This window comes from Periplaneta americana, chromosome 6, assembly GCF_040183065.1.
Source record: "Periplaneta americana isolate PAMFEO1 chromosome 6, P.americana_PAMFEO1_priV1, whole genome shotgun sequence".
NCBI lineage: Eukaryota > Metazoa > Arthropoda > Insecta > Blattodea > Blattidae > Periplaneta > Periplaneta americana.
The window spans coordinates 7,822,171-7,848,530 of record NC_091122.1 but is presented as its reverse complement, the minus strand read 5'-3'; the positions used below and the strand labels follow the sequence as shown (position 1 = coordinate 7,848,530).

Here is a 26,360-nt window from a genome sequence, read left to right as displayed (position 1 = left end):
TCAATTAAATCCCACTCGAGTTTTGATTTTCTCTAGATAAATCAAAACCTCTAGTGAGATTACTGTTGATAATAAAATTTGTCACTCTGTTGAAAGTCAATAATTAGTCGAACGTTTGTGAGACGGACAGCAGCATCTTCCCCTTCGCTGATGGTAGAGAGTCTGAGTAGAGGGGAAAGGCCCATCAATCAAACTGAAGTGGGAATTAGATATAAGAAGCGGAGCAGGTCCCCTGCAATCGATAAGCATTGTGTTTACGTAGAGCACGAGAGTCAAGGAGTATTATACCCCTGCCGTGACTGCGGTCACGCAGATGGCCGGGTTCGAGTCCCCGTCAGGTCTGGAAACTTTCATTGAAAAGTCCGTAGTGGCACTTGTGGTGGACTAGGTCGTAGTCGGGATTTTTCTCGGAATTCTCCCGTTTTTCCTCATCTATATAATTCCGTCACCATTTCTCTCTTTCGTCATCATTCCATAGCAGTTCCTTATCACCGTCTGGCGGCGCATGGAGGGTGCTGGTCTAGGGAGGAGGGAGGTTGGGAATGCGCCTAGCTTAAGGGCTAGCGCAACAGGTCGCAGTGCTTCCCCTTTCCGTAAATTCTATTGCATTTCATTCCAAGGAATATTACAACAAAAAATCGATCGTAGGAGAATGGATATTTAAAAAGTGATACAATGATAATACAAATTCATTTTATTTCCTAGAATATATCTATTAAATGAATAAATAAAGAGTGAATAAATGAATAAATATGTTAGTAAATAAATAAATAAATAAATAATTGAAAGAAAGAATAAACAAACAAACAAGCAATCAAACAAACAAACAAACAAACAGAGAAAGGAAGAATGAAAGAAAGAAAGAAAAATAAATAAATAAACAAACAAACAAATAAATAAATAAACAAACAAACAAACAAACAAGCAAACAAATAAATAAATGAATAAACAAAAAACAAATAAACAAATAAATAAATAAACAAAAAAAACAAATAAATAAATAAATAAACAAATAAATAAATAAACAAATAAATAAACAAGCAAATAAATAAATAAACAAATAAACAAATAAATAACTAAATAAATAAATGAATAAATGAATAAATAAATGAACAAATAAATAACTAAATAAATAAATAAATGAATAAATGAATATATAAATAAACAAATAAACAAATAAATAAATAATTAAACAAATAAATAACTAACTAAATAAATAAATAAACAAACAAATAAATAAATAAATAAACAAATAAATAAATAATTAAACAAATAAATAACTAAATAAATAAATAAACAAACAAACAAATGAATAAATAAATAAGCAAATAAATAAATAAATAAATAAATAGATAAATAAATAAATAAATAAGTAAAATCTTAAATTTTCCATCAATGTCCTTAATATTTTCGCCGTTTTCAAGATATTGAAGAATATTGTATTAGTATTTTAGTATTTATTAGTATTTATTTATTTAACCTGGTAGAGATAAGGCCGTCAGACCTTCTCTGCCCCTCTACCAGGAGATTCCAACTACAATATCAACAATAAAATTACAATTAGTATTAAATTTACAATTACAATTACAAATAATATTACAGTTAGTATTAAATTTACAATTACAATAAAATCAAAGTACGAAAAGATTACCTGAATAATTAAAGCTAGATAATTTATCATAGAGAAACAAAGAATATTTTATATTTACTGAATTACAAATTAAATCTAGAATAACAAAATTGTATAGTGATGAAATTACTGAATATTGAAATATTTTGTGATAGATTAAAGAAACTATTTACAAGTAATCAATTACTGGCCAAGTGCCTAGTAAGTTTTCGTTTGAATTCAATTTTATTTCGACAGTCCCTGATGCTAGCAGGTAGCGAATTCCAGAGTCTTGGCAGGGCTATTGTGAAAGAAGATGAGTATGAGTATGAGGAGGTGTTTACTTTGTGAGAAATACTCAGACGTGAACGTGTTTGTGACGTGATGCTTTTACCGGTATGCGGAGGTTTGGATTCTCGTCACAACAAAACACCACGTTGTATTGTTTTCTGCTTTCTTTAGACTCAAATGCATTCCACTAAATCAGCAGACATAAGACGATTTTATAAATTAAGTTCCAAATGTGAAAAAATGAAATATAGTTAGAATGTCATTTATTTTTACAGAATAATTTACATTGTCAGCCAGTGTATTGTACGTTGTGCCAACTGTATCCGAAGCATTTCCGATGTAACGGCTACTTCCGCGTCCTCAGAAACCCTCTCCGACAGGGATTAGAGTCAGCTCTTGTATCTGTGGAAGTAAACATGACAATCAGTGTTTAACTTGTAACAGGTTACAAGAAATTGATAGAATTATACATTGTCTCCATATTCAATAATGCAGCTCATTCATTTTGATATATGTTACAATTACACTAATATCATTTCGCTGGTTTTATGACCATCTCACTCAGACGATACAGCGTCGTGAAATAACCAACAAAGGAAATTATAATATAATGTCAAACCGTGACAGTAGTAGTAGTAATAATAATAATAATAATAATAATAATAATAATAATAATAATAATAATAATAATAATAATATTTCATTGTCGACACATAAATACATTCGTCCTCTGAACATGTTTTGACTGTTTTTGCAATGTCTTTGTGTTCATTGTACTGCAAAGATCCACTAACAAAGTAGGCTGCTGTACCTGAACGTGGGGCGGCGTGCCCAAGACGTAGAGAACTGCTTCGGCGACATCGCGGGCTTCCAAATAAGGATTGTTGCTGTATAAGTTTTCTGGAGTGATGGACCTCATCTTGGAGGCAGTGACTATTTCCGTCTTTACCCTTCCAGGACTTACACTCTGTAAAAATGAATCGAAATTGACCATTCCGAAAGATGACTTATCAATAGTGGTGAGATTTTCCATAGGATACATTTCATTATATTACAGAAGTAATGATCCTCCTACAACCATACTGCTCTTGACACAGTAACTTCTGGAGAGTAATAAGTCATTTGAACAGAAAAATTGCCCCGTTCTCTGCTGTTCTAGATGTTGGAGCTGACATGTGGCTCTGAAACGTTGGATATCTCTACATCTCTGAGACCGGGCAAACACTCCAAAAACCCCAGATAACAGCTGTTTTAGTATTAATACTGCTGGGCTTCTGACGGAGGCGGGAATAGGTGAAAAAGAGCCGACTACATGAAAATAGATAATGGCTACAAGAAGATGGAACTAGTGGGCAGATGTAGGAGAAATTGTGGAATATGGCAGATGGAACTGGAGCAGCCTACTCCAACTTAATTGAAACTTGCCTGGATTTGCATTTAGCATTCATTTGCTCTGGATTCATTTGGCTGGCACTATCACCTTCATCTAGACGCTAGATAACCATAAGAGTTGTTACAGCGTCGAAAATAACCAATTTAGAAATACATTTAAAATTGCTTTCAGTATTAAATTTATTTATTTATTTAACCTGGTAGAGATCAGGCCATCAGGCCTTCTCTTCCCCTCTACAACTACATTATTAAGAATAGAATTACAATTATAATTACAATTAATATTAAATTTACAGATACAATAAAAATCAAAGTACTAAAAGATTAACTGATTAATAAAACCTAGACAGTTTATTTCTTTTTATTGATTAAGTACAAATTAAACCTACTCTTCGCAGTAAGAAAATGCTTAATAAGCTTGCTTTTGAACGCTACTAAATTCCGACAGTCACTGATGTCACTGGGTAGGGTATTCCACAAGCGCGAGAGCGAGATTGTGTATGATGATGAATACGATGATGTCTTGTGTGTTGGTATGGCTAGTATGCGGCTATTTTGCGTGCGTGTGAAGAGATTATGATATGATGACGGGTAACTGAAACGGGAGGCAAGGTAGGTAGGTATAGAGGTGTGAAGGACTTGGAAAAGGAGAACAAGAGAATGAAAATTTCTACGTTTAGAGTTTGGAAGGATGGGGTAATGTGGTCAGAGCGACGGACATCGCAGACGAAGCGAACACAAGAATTATGAACACGTACAAAATGTTCACAAAAGTACTAGTACGAGTGTTCATGAAATGAATTTTTGTTCAGTGTTTACAGATCTGTCTTGGACTATTATTTATTAATAAAGAAATATTTACTTTACAGAAATAATAGAAACTCTATAGGTACTTAAATTTACAATATCATTTTGTTATATTTTTTATCAGTAGATCAAAACGGGGTTTTATGCTGTTGGCAGCTGAAAGGGACAGTACTGATCGTAATGAAACATCAGTTACAAATGTTCGATGCCTGCCTTTATTAAAGTTGATTATAGAAAACAGTTGCTCACAAATATAAATGTTGAGCCAAACATAGCAATCATTTTCACAGCCAGTCTGTGTAGTCGTGGATATTATTTCTGAGGTTTAGTCTTGTAAAACTCAACCAGACTAGTAGTGTTATTCAAACGATCTTTAGCCCTTAGGCTACATTGAAAATCAATAAGTTCGAGCTGTAAATCGTGTGACACTGTTTCAACTGGTGTTGAAGGAATTTATTATGATAACTTTAAACTTCTTTCCAATCAAGACAAAATCTTGGAACCTAGAATTAAATTCATTTTGAATTTCAAGTAATTTTTGCACATAATCGTTTAACATGGCTTCTTCACGAGCAGTTTCTATTGTTGGGAAGTGAGTCATATTACCGTCCCGAAACTGACTTACGAAAAGTGTAAGTTTACGACTGAAATCCCGTAATTTATTCAACATAACAATGAGCTGGCATTTTCCCTGAAGAGAGATATTTAAATTGTTGAAGATTAATAAATTCTAACGTACCCTACTTCATGTAATATGCAACTATCAACTCCTCAACCTTTTTGCTCCGATCTTCACCAACAAAACCATCGTATCTATATGTGTGGACTAGTAATGACGCATTATATTATGTTTCAAACTTCTTTGGTAGATAAGGCACTGAATATTGACTGCAGCTGCTGTGAAAAAAATAAGCGTTTTCCCATGGAATATTGAAAGAATATGCCTGATGATCACTTTTCCATTTTTTAGATTCCTCCATTATGTAGGTATAGATAGGTAAAGTGGAATAGCTACTGATAATACACACTACACCAGATAACAGTCCACACCTGTGGAGTAACGGTCAGCGCGTCTGGCCGCGAAACCAGGTGGCCCGTGTTCGAATCCCGGTTCGGGGCAAGTTACCCGGTTGAGGTTTTTTCCGGGGTTTTCCCCTCAACCCAATACGAGCAAATGTTGGGTAACTTTCTGTGCTGAACCCCGGACTCATTTCACCCGCATTATCACCTTCATTTTATTCAGACGGTAAATAACCTAGATGTTGATACAGCGTCGTAAAATAATCCAATAAAAATAAAAAATAAATAAAAAACCAGATAGCTGCGTGGACTATCCTCTACCTATAGCAGGCCTACGTCATTCCGACGTACCTTTCCGGTGAGCTGCTTGAGGGTTCTCCCGCTCCGAAGGAGCAGACGCGCTCAATGAGCGCTATTTGTGGAGACTTGACTAGACAATTTATTGTATAAATAAAGAACAAAGAAATAATTGGTTACTGAAGTACGAATTAAACGAACAGTAATTACATAGGAATGAAGTTACTAAAGATTAAAGCTTTTTGTACTAGAATAAGAGAACTATTTACAAGAATCAGTGTCTGAACGAGTTTGAATTATTGACCAAGTCATCAGTATTAGGCTTTTCGGTATTCCACCGTGTCCTGGAACTTGACACATCCAACGTTTCGGAACTACATACAGGTATTGTCGGACCATCGGATGTATGCCCCTTCAGCGCTGTCGTCGTTCTTGGAAAAGTTAACGCCTCTACTCACCCCATTCTAGAGCTCTGTATAGACAATATAGAGCTCTACCCCATTCCACCCGTTTCTCTCCCACTACATCAAACAGCAGGCCACGAAACTTGCCGAATAGGGATGTTGCCAAACTTTCGTCAAACAGTGTCATGTCTCTTGAATTTCGCTTATAATACTGTAAGGTTAATTATTACTTATTCATAATTTAATTTAAGTAGGTCTAATGACGCTGATTGACTTATGCAAAATGCTATTACTTGCTTAATAATATTTCTTTCACCACTCCGTGCTACAGTATTCATGTTGCGTTGACAACACTGGACTGCAAGTGCAAATAAACTGTCCTTCAAGAAGGCTCAAAATTGTGAGTAGTGGGGGAGAGAAAGGGAGAGGGATAGAAAAGAGAGAAATAGGAATACAGGGGGAGAAATGAATTGCCGAGGCTGAAAAGGAATTAAGGTTCAGTTCGCATATCTTACGGGGGCACAGATCCAATGGTCGGACTATACCATCATCAGGTAAAACTAGAGAGGTCGCCTACTGTGTTGGGCTCGTTACTCCAGGCTAATCCGGACAAAGCTAAAAATCTCATATACCAAGTGCCTAGTAAATCTGCGCTTGCATTGAGTTTTATTTCGACAGTCCCTGATGCTAGCAGGTAGCGAATTCCATAGTCTTGGCAGGGCTATTGTGAAAGAAGATCAGTGATGGTATTGTTAGTATTGTTTCATGACGAGAGCGTGTGTTCAGATTGATTTGAACCGTAGCTTCAGGTGTTAAAGGGCAGTTCACCACCTACTTGACTAAAGCCGTGCCGGTACTCACAGAGACTCGAATCCTGGACTTCTGGTTCACAAGCTCCCGGCGCAGTCCTTCTGTCAAGGCAGTGACGGCGTGTTTGGACGCAGCGTACATGAAGAGACGTGTTGGAAATCCGTGGCCAGCAATGCTGTAACAGTATAAATTAAATGAGTAATTTAAGAAAGGGCTCAATTCCGTGTTTTCCCAAAATTGATTTTTCTGTGTCTTATGTTCTTAGACGATTGACCCATCTATTCAGTGTGAAATGGGCTCAGTTCCGCAATACAGTATTGGAGAATCAAGCTGTCTTACATAACGGTCATTTTAGGAATGGCTCAATTCCTGGAGTGGAGACCTTCCTAAACTAAACTCACCTGACCTTCTGTGGCAGCATTCAGAACTTATTTTATCTGAGAGTAATTGTATTCGCTAATATGTTTTCGCGGGATATCAGCCGAGTTAAGATTTTGGAATGCTCCAAGCTTTCGACTGCTATCTCTGCAGCCATCTTCAGGGAAGTGATGTCCGAACAGAAAGTCGAAAGGTTATATAGATGTGGCTGTCTCAGGTGAAACGGGATTGGTTGGCGGATCGGCCAATCCGGGGCCGGGAATTGTCATCGCTCGTAAGCTCCGCCCCTCCCGGGATTACTGCGTGAAGTTTGGCGGGCGGCGAGCCCTGTTCCGCCGGTTGGAATCGGTTGCCGTCCTCAAGCTGGAGAAAAACAACTTTAACAGAGACAGTGGACTCCAGCTCAGTCAGGCATGGACACCGGCCTTAGACCAACTCAGGCCCTCTTACAATCAAGGTCATGAAGATCACGGACCGAGGACGGCAACCGATTCCAACCGGCGGAACAGGGCTCGCCGCCCGCCAAACTTCACGCAGGAATCCCGGGAGGGGCGGAGCTTACGAGCGATGACAATTCCCGGCCCCGGATTGGCCGATCCGCCAACCAATCCCGTTTCACCTGAGACAGCCACATCTATATAACCTTTCGACTTTCTGTTCGGACATCACTTCCCTGAAGATGGCTGCAGAGATAGCAGTCGAAAGCTTGGAGCATTCCAAAATCTTAACTCGGCTGATATCCCGCGAAAACATATTAGCGAACCAACGCCGAGAAAGCCTCAAATCATACAGTAATTGTATTGTATTTATTAACATTCCATGGTATTCATACATTGCTCCACAGCGAGAATATGGAACAAGTAAAAAAAACAATACTATTATAAAGTCTTAATTTATAGTCACAGTCTAGATCAGGGATGTCGAACAGCGCTCTCGATCTGTGAACTGCAGAGCCTTCACTCCTCCCTTACCGTGGAACGGTTGAACACAGGTAGCAGGCAGTCCGGCCGAATGATAGTAAACAAAAGCGAAACTGCGGCGTCTGGTACTTTGATAACTTTTATACATCTTACCAATTGATTAGGAACTCAGTTTAGATTTGCACTTGATGAACTCTGATAAACAAAGAAAGTGGCCTACATGAGGATTAATTATGATGATAATAGTAATAATAATAATAATAATAATAATAATAATAATAATAATAATGTTTTATAATGTTTTATCTACTGGGTCATCCATGAATGTTGTTCGTTAGTGACGGAAATAGGTAAATCATAATAATAATAATAATAATAATAATAATAATAATAATAATAATAATGTTGTTAATATCATGTTTAAAATATCAACTTTGTGTGTATGTGTTGTAGCAGTGCAACTTCAAGTTCAGAAACGTTTAAACCGTTTTGATGTATAAAATTAATTACTTTTAGCGTGACTTGAAAATTGTTCATAGTTTTTGTTATAGATTCAAAAATATCTCCTCCTCGAGTTCGATCCTTTAGTGAAATGACATGTACAAGATCTCCATGAACATTGAAATCTGAATCGACGCTCCTTATGAAAACACTGTAGCTAGCTGCGCCGTATCTTTCCGGTCGGTACTTTCATCAATAGCTATAGTGAGTAGGCCTAATAAGTGAAAGTTTTCATTCTTGCTATAAGTTGTTCCTCCCATTTATGATACGCGCTCTGCAACAATATTACGAGACAAACATATAGATTTAAAATCATTATCGTACTCCGGACATATCCCTTTTGCAACAGCTATGAGACAGCCTTTCACAAATTCTCCGTCAGTAAATAGCTTTGAAGTCGCTGCAATAATTTCACAAATTTTGTAGCTAGCACAAACCAAGCTTATTCTACTAACACCCGATGATGATGGAAGGTTTTCTGAATTCAATCTTGATTTTAATTCTTCACGAGTGAAACCGGATAACTTTTCTGGTCCATAAGCTTCAGCATGACGTGTAGAATTAAAATGCCTTTTAATATTATGATAGCTAATGTATCCAAGTTCCTTTCTGCATATTAAGCAATGCGCCTTTCTGTCCTTTAAGATAAATAAATTTTTATCTGTCCACTCACTATTGAACCGTCGTTCCATATCCATACCAGCCGCCAGAGTTGATAAACACACTGCGTACAGAACACTGCTACAGCGAGCTGACCGACTGTCGTTTCAGCTCAGCTACGGTAGGAAACAGTATTAATCGTTTCACAGTTTGAGAGCGCTGTTCGACATCTCTGGGCTAGATGAAATATATAGGCCTACAGACGAGATTTACAATATAGTCTACTAGTAGAACACAAAGTTTTAGTATCAATTTCATGAAGTGTTATTGAATGTCATGAATTCACCTACAGAATAGAAGGCGTGAGAAATTAGGTACTTCTTTAATTTGGCCCTAAATAATCTTATGTTTTGAGTTTCATTTTTTATATCGATAGGGAGGCTATTAAAAAAAATTTTACTGCCATATAACGCACTCCTTTTTGATAGCACGATAGACTTGCCGATGGAGTATGAAAGTCATTTTTGACGTGTATTTATGCTATGAACTGTTGAATTAGTTATAAAGTGTTCACGATTACATAAGAGGAAGATTATTATAATAATTAATAATTATTAATGAAAAGATATACTGACAAGCCATGGGGATTATTTGTAGTTTCTTGAAAATAGTCCTACAAGATTCCCTAGATTTGGCACCTACTATAATTCTAATTACTCTTTTTTGTAATAGGAATATACTGTTACTATCTGTGGAATTTCCCCAGAATATTATTCCAAAACTCATTACCGAGTTAAAGTAGGCCTATATATTTACTATCTTTTGCATAGATCTAATAGCAAAACATGCTGAATTTAATTTGGGGGTAATTTCTTTAATATGATTTTTCCAATTTAACACATTATCGATTTTTAAGCCAAGAAATTTGGTTGCTGTTGTTTCTAATAGGGATCGCTAGAAATTTGCGAGGTTGAATTTGGACAGGATATAAATTGAATTATGTTAGTTTTGTTACAATGTAATACTAATTTATTGACTGAGAGCCAGTCACATATTTTGAATATAATAAACAGAGATTATGTTCAAGCAATACAAAATGGAGACAGTTAGAGCTGAGACGTGATGTTATGGCACCAACATGCGCGAAGTTTTAAATTGCCGGCCAGCAGGGTAGAGGAGTGGGGGTTGTTAGGGTTACGGTTCTCAAGCTCAGAGCGGCAGGCATATCCGTTTCATCTCTTTCCAGAAACATTCGTCTTACCTTAGTATCACCACTTTCCTACTCAAGAGTCCGAAAGTACCTAATGGAATTACGCCCGCTATTCCATCTTTATATTCTTATCCTCTGTCCGAATCAGACGACTGATCTGTGCTGTAATCAGATGTCCCTAAGTTTATGGAAATGTTCTCAAAAATACTGTCCATCACGTGCTCAATTTCAATGTAATTATTCTCTACTTTCTTCACATAATCATACACTGACATCCATTCTTGGAAGAAGCGATTGCAGAGTCGGCCTCTGCTTATGCGTAGCGGAGAAATTATAAATGAGCCTTCTTATGACTTCCTCATCAAAACTATCTACAGCTGCAACAATCTTCTTCTTCGGCTGTGATTTTTCCGGACTGGAGAAAGAATCTGCTGTTCCTGCCTCAATATTTTTCCCTTCTTTCCTGATTCTTGCCAAGGTTCGCTTTGAAATACCAGTGGCAGCCAGTACTCTTGCACACACGCTTTGCAATGGAATTGGTATTCCGTTTACATACTCTTCTGACATGAATTTCCATACATTGTATGCTATTTCATGTCCTTGACTATGAACTACTCTATGGTTTCACACCTTAGACAATGCCATAATGAGGGCGCTCAGAAGGACAATGTTTTCAGTATTAGCAATAGCGGTAGTAGCAGAACGGTCTGAACACTCGGAATGCTAGTAACCAACTAACCCAACACCCCTCCAGTTTACTGTGAGGGCGAGTCCAAGCAAACGAACTAAAATGCGTCCCTCGCGCTGGTGCCATAACTTCTCGTCCGAGCTCTACAGAAGTGTGTGTTTCTTCAGGTAAAAACCGACTCTCGACTCAGTGCCAGAAAAATGTATGAGATGTTTAAGGAGAAATATCTCGATACTACTGTTAAATACAAGTACTATCTAAATTATTTTCATGATAAATTCAACATGGCTTTTGCCAGGCTACTAACTGACATCTGCATAACTTGTGAAGACCTTTTCATTAAAATTAAAAGCTCTATTTTAAGTGATCGTGCTAGAAAGGTGGCAGCGGCGGGCCTCATGATTCATGAACGCAGAGCCCACAAGTTCTTCACATGCATGAAACAGAGAAAAGAAAGGTGTCTTATCACTGTGCTTTGATTTCATGCAAAATCTGGCCGATTTCGCGGTCAGACGCGCTAACCGTTACTCCGCAGGTGTGGACGGGCCTTGTTGGTCAGTAACTAAGTACACTGCCCATTATTTGACCTTAGTTTGCTTCTCTGCTGATCTTGATTCAGATTTCACCTGGCTCTTCGATTTTGTTTTTTGTTCCCCCATTGCTCACTATTTGCTTTATGATAATCTCATTGTGTAACATTAAATTTAGCCACCGGTGTAGCTCAGGCGGTAGCGCGTTTGCGTGGGTTCGATACTCGCTACAGTTGATTACGTGATTGTTTGTTTTGCGAGGTTTTCCCCAAACATAAGGCGAATGTGAGGTGATATATTATGACGAATCCTCGGCCTCATCTTGCCCAATACGTTTTTTATATCCTCAATTTCATCGATATTAAATAACCAAGTAATTGTTCAGCATTGTTAAAATAAAAACTTAAATTCTATCGCGAAGCACACCTGTTGATATGGACGATGTGGCCATCATCCAGTCCTCGGCCCTTCATGGACTGGAGTGCTTCTTTAGTGCAGATGCTGAGGGCCAAGACATTGAGGTCCAATATGGACCTCCAGTGCTCCACTGGGCCTTCTGCAGAATATGGAACACAATGTCACAATTATGGAACACATTCTCATTGCGGAGCACTAAAGGGATGTGTTTTAGTCTGTGTTTTGTAGTTTTAGAAAAGAATACATATTATTCTCTGCAGTAATGTCACTAGAAGTTTTGATTTATCTAGAGAGAATCAAAACTGGAGTGACATACACGATTAGAAGAAAGTGTATAAAGATTACAAGAAATAAAGTAGGGCTACTCTAATACTATAAAATATTAATAAACGTACTAAAATATTAAACTGTCTTCAAATGTATTATTGTACCATATCATCACTACAAATAATAATAATAATAATAATAATAATAATAATAATAATAATAATAATAATAATGGCTTTATTTAACCTGGCAGAGTTAAGGCCGTAAGGCCTTCTCTTACACTCAACCAGGATTAAAACTTGCTTACATAGTTGAACATAAAACTGGGTCGGAATTAAATAATTACATACTGATACAATTTAGATACATTATGAGATCAAAAGAGGTAGTTACATAAAAATGTACCTCATAAAATAAAAAGTAAACATAGTGGAATACATATTAATGTTGTTAGAATCAAATACGAATCCGATAATTCAATAAAAAAATGTACACAGTAAAAATAAAAATAAACACATTAGTATACATATTAGTATTAGATTACAATTAAGTAGGATTTACATAATTAAACCAGAAACCGACAATTCAATAAAATGTACACAAAAATAGATTAATAATAAAAAACAACATAGTTGGATACATATTGGCGTTAAGTGATAAATAAACACTATTTACATGATTACATAATAAAAATAAGAAAGAAAAAAAAAATAAAAATAATGGAAACAAAAAAATAAATAAAAATAAATACAGTGGAACACATTCCATTAAATATTTGCAACGCGTTAGGTCTGGCAACTCATCATAAGATATTTTTCTAATTTACATTTAAAGGAAATTAAAGTTCGGCAGCCCTTGGCTTCAGGCGGCAGAGAATCCCAGTGACGAGAAGTAGCAACAGTGAAAGATGAAGAATAAAGAGATGATGTGTGCAGTGGTATTTCTAGCGTGTTATCATATTGTGACCGAGTATTTAAGTTATGATACTGAGAAAGACTGTGGAATCGGACAGATAAGTAAGAGGGAGTAGAGATGTGCAAAATTCGGTATAAGAGAGAAAGGGAATATTCCGCTAGATGGCAGTAGTTTGTTGTGACGAGCTATTCTCTTGTTACCAAGTGTTCCAACTGTACAATCTTCATTAAACTCTATGGACGATTACTGTCAAGAAGGCTTTGTTGATTCAGTGTCATTTTTATTGAAACAATTGCATTCCACTTCAATTATTTATCAATGTATGTTAAAAAAAATCTCTCATATGTGACTATCCACAATCTCATACAGCAGAAGCTACAACATTACTTAAATAATATAAATAAGATAAAAAAGTTAAAAAAAGTATCCCCGTAACATGCCATGAGGGCACTTGGGGGGCATGGAGGTAGAGCCCCATGCTTTCCATGATCTAGGCACTAGAATGAGGTGGTGTGGTCGGCACCACGCTCTGACCGCCTTTTACCCCCGGGAAAGACCCGGTACTCAGTTTTATAGGAGGCTGAGTGAACCTCGGGGCCGTTCTGAAAGTTTGGCAACGAGAAAAAATCCTGTCAGCACCTGGGATCGAACCCCGGACCTTTCCGTCCATGATAGAAAAGTTTTAACTAAGAATGATGAAATAAACATTAATCGTTTTAAAAGTTACAATTATTGAAAGTACAATGTTGGCAAACAAATAAAAACAAATGCGAGGGAGATTATAAAATCAAACAAATTCTAGGGAGGTGACAAGAATTGTAGGATAAGCAACCATGGTTGGTTGAAACACGTCGTTCCGTACAGTTTTGTTGCTCAAAAGTAGCATTACGTAGTAAAAGTGTAATACTGTTTTGTTAATTTATTACTATTCTGAACAAAGAATGGCCTCCGTGTACCATTGTGATAAAGTACATTCGATTCCTACTCGATGAAATGGAATTCATCTTTTCAGGAAACAATTAACAAGACTGTCGACGCTAAATAACCACGTAGTTAATACAGCGTCGTTAAATACCCAAGTAAAAAAAAAAAAAACAAGACTGCGAAGAGAATCCTTACAGCGTTTCATAGTACATCAGTTCAAAATAATTTGCGATTCTCTATACAGCTTTGTAACATTCAAATTGAATCTGAAAATATAACTAGTGATAAATTCTTGCAGTCATCTAGCTGTAAATGTCTTTGCTGTAGTGGCAGCCATGCACACCAAGCTTCCAGCAATGAAGAAAAATTGGTATTTTATCTGCCATATGTGCAGTAGCGCTCAAAAGTATTTTGTAGATAGCATAACCTATGTCACAATTACGTAAAGATAAGCATAGAATAGAAATATGCTAATGAATGATTGAAAAGTATGTATTTCACTAGTTGTTACATAATCGAAAGGCTTTCAGCAATGAAGAAAAATCTGTATCTTATCTGCCATGTCGCTGGCTCAATATTACAAGGTTCTATGTCTATATCAGAAATATTACTACATACACCCTTGTAACATTTAGCCAGGGATATGTGCAGTAGCGTTCAAAAGTATTTTGTAGATAGCATACCCTATGTCACAATATTACTCTGAGAAAAAAAATCAGTATTTCTTTGCATACACCTGAGCTTCGATCACAGCAGCACATCTGTTTGGCATTGAATCCACAAGATTTTTTAATCACTCGAGTGGAAGTTGTGACCAGTCTTCCAATAAGGCAGCAAGGAACTCATCCTTATTTGAGTAACATCTATGACGAACACGTCGATCCAATTCATACCAGAGATATTAAATAGGATTAAGATCCGGATTCTGGCTTGGCCAATCCAAAAGTTTCATTTTTTTATCTGTAAAGGATTTTTTAAATGGCCGGAAGTGTGTTTTGGATCATTGTCCTGCTGAAGAATCCATGACATACATGAAACGATCCATATTCCCTTCCATTTGGACTAGAGGACCAACTCCACTTCTAGAAAAACGTCCCCATACCATGTTGCTAACACAGCCGTGATTAATGGTCTGTATGTGGTATGTTTTGATGTCTCTTTGGTCTTTTGGTCGACGTACATACTGCACACCATCAGAAGTAAATAAATTAAATTGACTCTCATTACCTTATACCACCAGCGTGTAGTGTCCCACGTTTGATACATTGCAAACTCTAACCTGGCCTTCCTATTTTTGGATTTATGAGTGGTTTTCGTCTACAATTTAAATCACCAGCTACCAGGCGATGTTTCACAGTAGAGACATGTAGGTTCAGTCCACAGTGCTGCTCTAGATCATCCCTAATTTGTCGAGCCGATTTCCGCGGATCAGCAACAGACTGCTTACAAATCTTTCTGTCGTCCTCAGCGTTGTTTTTCGAGGACGACCAGACCTTGACTTGTTGTGACAGATTGTGCAAATAAAATATCCATTATTATTCATATTAATAGATATGTTAGGTACATTTATGTATATTTATTTCAATTTCTTGCCTTAATACACAAACATTCTTATATTTTATAAGGCTCTATCATGTTCAGCAGTATCAAATAACAAAAATTGTAATTATATTATGTTTATAACAACCATTAATTATTAATGGATATATAGGTACATTCATAAATGTTCAATTAACCGTATTACTAAACGAAAATTGTCGTTTTATAAAGCTTTATTATGTTTAGCAATATCAAACACCGTAACATGATAACAAAACTTGGAGAACAGTCAACTTTCTTCTTATTGTCCGCCATTATTTACATTGAAAAAAAAAACAGTGTCTCCAACAGAGTGTAATACGGAAAGTCGCCAAAAAGTAGTTGTAAAGTCGCTAGATATCTCATTATCAACAAAGAAAGATTAAATTTTGTCACTATGGGGTGCTAAAAAGGTCACTAAATCTCTATTTAAGCAATATAAAAGTTAAAAGAAATTGTTGTTGAAAAAGAGTTAAAATCGCTAGATTGGCAACACTGAACAAACCTGTCCGCGCTTCACGTATTTCACCTGTTTATGCGATGTTGCCAAATTCTTTTCACGTGAACTTAGATTGCATTTGAACCAAGGTAATTTAATCGCAGAAAAGTTTTATACAATAGAAGAAGTGTCTGAACTCGGTTTACTTTTCGATCTTCGATCAAAGTTGATCTTTAGTCAGGGAGTTTTATACAATTGGTCCTAAACCTTTTTCAATTAATGAAAAGCTTTTTTTTATGTGTTCAAATCCCAAGTTCTACAATACAATAATTAAAACACCCATCCGCTTTAGAAAGCAGTAGAAAAACAGTAAGGCCCAATTGTATAAACCTCCCTGACTAAAGATCAACTTTGATCGAAGATCGAAAAGTGAACCCAGTTCAGACACTTCTTCTATTGTATAAAACTTGTCTGCGATCAAATTACCTTGGTTCAAATGCAATCTAAGTTCACTTGAAAAGGATTTGGCAACATCGCATAAACAGGTGAAATACGTGATGCGCGGACAGGTTTGTTCAGTGTAGCCAAACTAGCGACTTTAACTCTTTTTCAACAACAATTTCTTTTAACTTTTATATTGCTTAAATAGGGATTTAGTGACCTTTTTAGCACCCCATAGTGACAAAACTTAATCTTTCTTTGTTGATAATGAGAAATCTAACGACTTTACAACTACTTTTTGGCGACTTTCCGTACACTCTGTTGGAGACACTGGTTTTTTGTGCAATGTAAATAATGGCGGACAATAAGAAGAAGGTTGACTGTTCTCCGAGTTGTTATCATGTTATGGTGTTTGATACTGCTAAACATAATAAAGCCTTATAAAACGACAATTTTCGTTTAGTAATACAGTTAATTGAAAATTTATGAATGTACCTATCATATCCATTAATAATTAATGGTTGTTATAAACATAATATAATTATAGGTTATGTTATTTGATACTGCTGAACACGATAGAGCCTTATAAAATATAAGATTGTGTATTAAGGCAAGAAATTGAAAATATATATATATATATATATATATATATATATATATATATATAAATGTACCTATCATATCTATTAATATTAATAATAATGGATATTTTATTTGGACTAACTGTCACTCGTATATTTCAAACAGAAAAGAAATAACTGAACTTGGATCATCTAACTTAATCGGAGAAATTTCTTCAGTCAAAGTTGACTTTAGTTTGAGAAAATTAATCTCAGATTAGACTTTATACAACACAAAATTCCAAGTTCAGCTGAAACAAGGATCAATTTAACCTATGATCTAAGATTAAATGGTTTATACAATCGGGCCTAAGTGACCCAATGAGAGAAGTAAAACAGGAAGGAAGGAAGGTATCGAGGTGAAGGTAAGAATTTTCGCTATCACGTTTGTACGTTCGGTAAATTCGTTTTTCGCCCTTATTTTGTTAAGTTATCAACGTTGTATATATTTCTCTTAAAAAGAACATTGAAGAAATTCTACAATTCGTGGCTATATGTGGAGATTTGGAAGGCTTAGGAGACATTTTGTTGATGGAAATGCTTACTAAACAGAGAGCAACACCCAATATGGTCGGTATATTGCTTTTGAATAGCCGCTCCTCTTATGAATAGGCGTAAGGTCTTTACTAATACGGTAGTATATTGTGGACACTATTTAAAGGATGTAATTGATGTTTTGTTATTTGAAGTGTTGTGTCAGTGAAGTTTTATAGTTTCTAGTGGTAGAGCAAATTATTTGAACAGTGAAATGTTTTTGACATGTTAGTGAAATCAGGAGGGAGGCCGGAGGGAAAAAGACCTTTAGGGAGGCCGAGACGTAGATGGGAAGATAATATGAAAATGGATTTGAGGGAGGTGGGATATGATGGTAGAGACTGGATTAATCTTGCTCAGGATAGGGACCAATGGCGGGCTTATGTGAGGGCGGCAATGAACCTCCGGGTTCCTTAAAAGCCAGTAAGTAAGTAACAATAATAATAATAATAATAATAATAATAATAATAATAATAATAATAATAATAATGTAATAATACAGGAAGCATCGTAAAATTAAATGAAGCACGATCACTTAGAATAACATTTAAAGTAAATCTAATTTTGTATCTTAACCCTAAGCTCGAACTAAAACCCGCAAGTATGATATGTTCATACCTGCACAAGTACCTTTCAGCACTAACTCATTTCGCTGACAACTCATTCACTGCACTGGAATTGCGACACATTTCACTGATACTATTCTGATTTCACTAACACTTCAAAAACATTTCACTGTTCAAATACTTTGCAGTAGGCCTACCATTATAAACTATGAAACTTCACTGACAGAAAGAAACTTCACTGACACAACACACTTCTTCACTTATACAACACTTCAAATAAATATCAATTACACCCCTTAAATATTGTGTATAATATCCTACCGTCTATTACTGAAGTCCTTAAGCCTATTTTTAAATACATTTTTGGTTATTGGTGAAGCCTCTAGTAAGTCTGCAGGTAAAGCATTCCAGTCCCTGATAGTACGATTGAGAAAAGAAAACTTTCCAGTGTCCGTCCTCTGTCTTCTAGTGCTGGAAGGTATTTCTGCATGTATGATTATACTCGTGGGTTTTAGTTCGAACTTGGGGTTAAGATACAAATTAGATTTATTTAAATGCTATTTTAAATGAGCGTGCCTCATTTAATTTAGGATGTTCCTTGTTAGTTTTATTATATTATTATTATTATTATTATTATTATTATTATTATTATTATTATTATTATTATTATTATTAGTTATTAGAATTATTATTTTTTATTAATTGTGTTTATTATTAATTGTCTTATTGAGTGTAATTAGTTACCACTGCCACCGGGTATTTACCTATTTGTAGTGTGAATAAATACATACATACATGACAGCGTATGCATTTCGTTTCTTGTTGGCTCTGCGATGAATGACGGCAACCCAACATTTACGAATTACGTAGGTTGGAGTGCGATAACAATCTAATATATCCGTATAATAGTTAGTGTATTTGGTACTATTAATATCCGTAATTAAACTTAGTAACCTGATAGACTGTTGTCAGAAGCGACTCCTGCATTATTCACCAGGATATCAACTCCACCGAGACTTGAGTCGATCCATTTGAAAGCCTCCTTGACTTCATGCTCCTTAGTGACGTCACATTTGAGTGGAAACAGCTGACCAGGTTCTGATTTCAAATCTGTCTCCAGCTCCTGAAAAATGAAATCAGTCTTGTAGGCGGCACATATTTTGACACTAAAATTTTATCAGTAACTAGTAGGTCTAACTATTTACATAAAAATGTCAAAAGAAATGTGAGCAAACAACAGCCTATTCTCTTGGTAGAAAGAAGAAATCCGAAACTGACACGAACTGAAAACTTTAAATGTTATGAAAGCCTGATGTATAGTGAGGTTGACATAAGAGTAGTTCCTAAAAGCCTAATTTGGCTTCTCTTCAGTGTTGCCAACTAATACCAGATATCACCAAAGATGGTAAAGTCACAATGCTACGTACTATAATAATAATAATAATAATAATAATAATAATAATAATAATAATAATAACAACATTGTCTTATGTACTTATTTACAACATTTCATCTTCATGTTGGAGGTGTTTTCTAAATGGTTCAATAATAATTTATGAAAGAGTATATTTTGTTCCTGAACCTCTCGCACATTATGTTTGTAATTAGTCTTTTAGTATGTTCTAATGTTAAAATATATTTTATGCTCAACCATGCCGAAATGTAGTAATTATACACATGGTAGTAGCCCTTTAATGTACCTATTTAAAGTACACCTATTCATTATAATTCTGTTGTTCAGCCAATGAGAAGTCACCATTGTACCATTATAAAACCGCAAGTATCGATTTATTATTCTCGGATATGCAATCGAAAGAGAGTTAGCGAAAAGTCACGGAGGCTGGAAATCCAATACTGTCGCAGAAGGTTGTGTTCTGTTACTATAATAATTAGCTTTAATTGTAAATGATATTCAAATAAATTCAATTTGTCATCTCGTTTTTCAATTCTAAATCAATTTCCAGGTTATATCAAGCCTAATGTTCATGTTATTCTCTAGATTATATTATCAAGATCAATGAGATTCGTGCCTCGGAAAAAAATCAATACTTTCGCGTCTGTGCACATCTCACTTACATAACCATAACATGAATACTTATGAATAATTTCAAGTTAGAAATATGGTCGAGCATAAAAAGTCGTATGAAACTTGCCTATAATGGTAATTAAAACGCTCGTATGAAAATTATGAAACTCGCTTGCGCTCGTTTCATAAACAAACATACTCGCGTCTTAATTACTACCATTATAGGCTCGTTGCATAATGTCCTATTGTCTGACAACATGAAATTTATTGCTTTGGCTAAACAGTTTACGATTGACGAGACCTAACCTAAAAATGTATTTCGTTTGATCACGTCAAATGATAAGTACGAATTGCGAAAACAGAATACCACTTTGAAATGTATATCGGCTACTTAAAATACCGGTACATAGGCTACTCCTGACTCGCTACCATGCTGTATCCTCTCTTGGACATTTTAATAAAAATCATAACATAAAAAAAAAATTATATTTCTGTCCATTAGCCACGTGCATGTTTCATACCAAGGAGATCAGTAAGTTATATCTTATTTAATTACAATCACCTGAATATATGCCTAGTGTTGAATTGGAATCACAACGCAACACAACTGAATTATGTATTGATATTAATATTAATACCGGTATTACTAATTAATTATTAATTACGTTCAAATTTCACAAGCTTAGTTAAGTACTTCCAATTCATCAGATTCCTTCTACTGCAAAATAAGATTATTGCTGCCAACATAACAGTTAGAAAATAACTGTCAGTTGTATATTTGTCAGTACTTGAAATTCGAAACGAAATTGGTGAAAGAAAATTCAACCTGACAAATAGAAAATAACTATAATCCACTAGCAAATATAGTAATAGGGGGAACATTGTTAGGTTTCACCTTTAGGGTCTTAAGTAAGCTCATCCGGAGTACATTCTAAGTCTTATGTGGTGGCCATGTGATTGGTGAGTATTTCTTGGATTAGTGTACATCAGCGAGTAGATATTTGTGATTCTCATTACGCCTAACTTCCAGATAAAGGTGAAAAAGAGAGAATTTTTGAAGTGTCAAAATTCCTAGGCGTCGTACAATGCTTGATATTGTTACGGAATAAAGGGGGTCCGAAAGTGTTGGCCTACGTACCGCAATATAACAACCGTAGGAAGAAATGACGTGTTTTGACTGCGGAAATGTTAGACGTTATAACACTTTGATTATAACATTTTGCAAATAAACATTTTAATGTAGATTTTTTGTACACCAACGTTATAAATAACTATTATCGTTAATGGAAATCGGTCATAATAATGCCACGTTATGGCACCAGTGGCGTAAAATATTGTCATAACTAAAAGTAATGAATTCTATTATGACGGCATAACTTGTGCCATAAAGTTCATATTATCGAGCGAGGTAGTAGAGACGGTAACGTCTGAGACTCGCATTCGGAAGATCCTGGGTTCATATTCTGTTATCGACCAATCTGACTGGGGTTTTTCATGGTTTCTCTCATTCACAAAGACAAATTCCGGATTGTAAATGAAGGGCTCCCTGCAAAACGAGGTACCTAGCTCCACTTTTATGAAGTTGTGGAAAAGTACAAAAATGATTTTAAAAAATGCAAATTTTAACTGAGTTTCTTTCCATTATCAGGGTATGTCCTAGGTACCTGGGAATTTTTATTTTATCACTCAATCATTTATTATAATCAGCAATTTAGGGGGGTAAAATATAAACAAATAATGGAGCTACTCCCTTTTGAAATAAAATTGGATATAATTAATCACGTTTTGCACTAAACACACCATCACTGTGGCAATATCATGAACTACAATACAAAACATGACCCACACACACACACACACACACACACACACACACACACACACACATGTGGAACCGTAACTAATGTCATAAATTTGAGAGAGTTATTCTTAGAGATACTTCAAACAAAAATGTTTTTTTTTTCTTCCTTTTCGAGATAAATGTTGTTTTATATGAAACATATCATAGCGTGCTTTGGGAAAATCATGAATGAAAGAGTTTAAAATGTACAGAAATTTGATCAGAACAAATTTAACATTGTGAAATTCCTTTGCAGAACGAAAAATTACATTTGTTTAGATCAAATTTCTATACAATTAAAGGAAAAAACTAAAGTTCTTTCAATCATTTATTATCATAATACACTGCTCTCTTAAATTGACTGAGAATTAAATCAATGGCTTTCCCGAAACACGCTATGAAATGTTTAATATAAAACAATTTTTATCTCAAAAAGGAAGCAAAAACGAGGAAAATTGTATTAAACATTTTTGTTTGAAATATCTCAAAGAATAACCCCCTGAAATTAATGACCTTACTACCAAATACTCAGAATCATACCTAAGAGGTCGGGCGTATTTCTTAACGTATGAAACAAGCAAAACATTAATTTCACCGAAAAGTGGAGCCACCTCCTTTTCGCAGAGAGCCTTCAAATTTAAATACAATGATTCATCTCCAACTTAATCACCAGTATCATAATCATTAAAACAAAATCTGAATCAGATACATGAACACAAACCATTATTAACACACGAGAAGAGAAACAGTCACTCATCTATAGTCAACGGTCTACTGATATTTAGTATTTATTTATTTAACCTGGTAGAGATAAGGCCATCAGGCCTTCTCTGCCCCTCTACCAGGGGATTACAACTATAACATGAACAATAAAATTACAATTAATATTAAATTTACAATTTCAATTACAATAAAAATTAAAGTACGACAAGAATACCTGATTAATGAAAGCTAGACATTTTATCATAGAAGTTAAGAACAAAGAATATTTTTGTATTTACTGAATTACAAATTAAACCTACAATAACAAAATTCTATAGCGATGAAATTACCTGATATTGAAATATTTTGTGGTAGATTAAGAGAACTATTTACAAGAAATCATGTCTGAACGAGTCTCAATTACTGACCAAGTGCCTAGTAAGTTTGCGTTTGAATTGAATTTTATTTCGACAGTCCCTGATGCTAGCAGGTAACGAATTCCAGAGTCTTGGCAGGGCTATTGTGAAAGAGGATGAGTATGAGGAGGTGCGATGGGATGGTATTGTTAGTATTGTTTCATGGCGAGAGCGTGTGTTCAGATTGTGGTGGGAAGAAAGGTAAGTGAAGCGAGACGACAGGTACGAAGGAATAGAAGAGTTCAAGATTTCGAAGAGAAGGAGAAGTGAATGTAAATTTCTTTTCTTATCTAGTTTAAGCCAACCTATTGCTTCCAGGGATGGGGTAATATGATCATATTTACGAACATTGCTTACAAAACGTACACACAAATTATGAGCACGTTGAAGTTTCGTTTTGTTGTCGCTGGAGAGGTCAGTCAGTAAAATGTCAGCATAGTCAAAATAGGGAAATACAAGGGTCTGCACAAGGGACTTTTTTAAGCAAGAGGGAAGATGAACATTTATCCTTTTTAGCACATGGATAATAGAATATGCTTTTCTGCAGGTTTCTGTGATTTGCATGTCCCAGTTGAGATTATTATCCATGTGAATGCCAAGATTTTTTACCGAAGAACTGAAAGGGATAAGCACTGTACTTACTTTAACGGGGGAAATGTCGAGGTGCTTTACAGCGTCGGTTTGCCGTTTGTGTCCTAATATGATTGCTTGTGTCTTTTCAGGATTGATATTAAGATGGAATTTCTTTGTCCATGTCACAATCGAGTCAAGTCTTCGTTCAATTTATCTATAGCGTCATTTATTCGGTCTAAGCGGGAAGAGATGTAGCATTGAAGGTCGTCAGCATACAAGTGATAGTTACAATTCCTTACATGAGATGTAATATCATTGACATATATTGTGAACAACAATGGTCCGAGTACCGAACCCTGTGGTATACCTGATTTTACGTTAAGGCAGGAAGAGCTTCGATTCCCGGATACAACACATTGTTGTCTTTCCCGTAAGTAGGATTCGAACCAACTCACATCAGTCTGTGACAAATGAAGATTTCTCAATTTATGGGTGAGCAGGTCAAAATTTACAGAGTTGAAAGCTTTGCTAAGGTCAAGAAGTGTTAGTATTGTTACTTTATTAGAGTCGATTGCTTGACGAATGTCTTCTGTCACTTTAAGTAGAGCAGTGCTTGTGTTGTGTCCAGCTCTGAAACTTGACTGATACTTGTCGAATAGTTTGTGTTCGTTCATGTAGTTAGTAATTTGTCTGTGTACGATTCTTTCAAGTGCTTTTGATATGGCTGGCAGGATACTGATTGGTCTATAGTCGTTCGGGTCGGTGGGAACTTTGACTTTTGGAAGAGGAAGAACGAAAGCTTGCTTCCATATTTTAGGGAAAGTTGAAGTGATTAAGGAACTATTGAATATGTGTGCAATTGTAGGTATTACTATGTCTTGTATTTTCTATATGAGTAATATGCTAATGTTGTCTGGCCCTTGAGCTTTCGTATTGATGCGTCGGATGGCTTTCATTACGTCAATAGGAATGACGTCGGTAAAATAGAATTTGTCTCGAGTTGGGGGAGCTGAGTCAGGCAAAACTGTGTCTTGTTTCGTTGTGTTGTTTAAGGTCGGGTCCTTTACAAAGTGTTCGTTCAAGCGGTCAAGTGGGATGGGTATGTCTGCTTGTTCACTAGCCCTTTCTAGTCCAATAACTTTCAGATTTTTCCATAAATCGGAAGGGATTGTGTTGGGCCCTATAAGTTTGTAGGAGTATTTGAGTTTAGCGTTTCTTACTAGTTGAGTCGTTCTATTTCTTAGGTATAGATATAGATCTGCCCAAAGCTCCTACACATGTGATATGACCACAGAAGTTAAAGCGTCTATAATTAAATACTTAGCTTGTTTCCTGAACTCATGCAGTAAGGTATAATATTATATTAAGGTATAGTTTGCAAAATATTCGTACCTGCACTCTTTCCACCCTACGCGCCAGTCCGACGACTTTCAGTCCTTTCTTGACCAGTTCCTGGGCGATGGCTGCTCCTATACCGGCACTGGCCCCCGTCACCACGGCAACGCGTCCTGACCAACGTTCCATTACTGTGTTCACAGACTGTTGATTCTTAGTAGGTTAATCCTTAATCGAATTGAGCTTTGTACTTGTTACGTATGTTACAGATAGCCTCGCAGTCAAGACACTAGCAGTGACACCAACTGTTACGTTTGCTTTATAGCGCAGTAAGAACTAAGCAAGTCCCCACAATGCCAGCCTCGCCGAAGATATGACGTAACCCTAATAGAAGAATTCGCTCGCCGCCTACTTCGGGCCATAATGATAACGCGCGAAAAGCATTACCAATAGAATGCAATCGTAAAACACACAGGATTTATTACTGCATATCATAAAAACAACCAAACATGAGCTAAAGAACGACAAGGAGAAAAAAAAATGACTGTAAATAATAAAACGTAATTACCTGGATTTCCTGCATGTCTACGCGGATGACGTGAATATGTTAGGAGAAAATCCACAAACGATTAGGGAAAACACGGGAATTTTACTTGAAGCAAGTAGAGCGATGGGTTTGGAAGTAAATCCCGAAAAGACAAAGTATTTGATTATGTCTCGTGACCACAATATTGTACGAAATGGAAATATAAAAATTGTAAATTTATCTTTTGAAGAGGTGGAAAAATTCAAATACCTGGGAGCAACAGTAACAAATACAGGGACATCACTTTATTTTTACTTGCATTTTTATTGTATCTGCGTTTCTGAATGTACTTGGCTCCCACCCCTTTCACTAATGTTCCTGCTCCCGTCAGCCACACAAACTTACGGCCGCTGTTGCATTCGAAGTCTGTTAGCAATGAAGTAAACAGTACAGAGTATAGTGTGTTTCAGAAATATGGTCGCGTTTTCTATAGAAGAAAGAGCCTATATTTTTGAAGCTTATTTCCAGGGGCAGGTATTTATGGAGATTAACTTTATCATTTGTGGTTTTTAATATTGGTGTCGGCGGAGATTGTTGGAGATTGATTTGTACTCTTGGCGGGTATTAATGGATATTTTGAAAAATACAATTATTTTGAAATTGGATTATTAACTCAGTATGAATAATTAATATTAAAGGTTCGTTGGATTCTGGTAAAGGTGAGATATGGCCAATAGACAATATGTGTTGGATTGAGACTGTATTTAACACACATGCATTAAAC

General features: G+C 35.8%; 1 protein-coding gene across 2 annotated transcripts; it reads right to left on the bottom strand.

Moving 5' to 3' along the window:
* Positions 1–2,146: 2,146 nt before the first annotated feature.
* On the bottom strand, positions 2,147–25,386 carry LOC138700945 (farnesol dehydrogenase-like). 2 transcript variants are annotated; one of them, XM_069827390.1, is made up of 6 exons: positions 25,108–25,383; positions 19,113–19,281; positions 11,884–12,013; positions 6,682–6,805; positions 2,712–2,867; positions 2,147–2,302 (listed from the first exon to the last, which is right to left on the bottom strand). In XM_069827390.1, exons 1-6 carry the CDS (start codon positions 25,237–25,239, stop codon positions 2,261–2,263), a joined length of 753 nt encoding a protein of 250 aa, XP_069683491.1. In that variant the 5' UTR covers positions 25,240–25,383; the 3' UTR covers positions 2,147–2,260. The 2 variants fall into 2 exon arrangements, with proteins under 2 accessions (XP_069683491.1, XP_069683492.1); XM_069827391.1 differs by lacking the exon at positions 2,712–2,867 and having other exon boundaries at positions 25,108–25,386.
* Between the last annotated feature and the right edge of the window lie 974 nt (positions 25,387–26,360).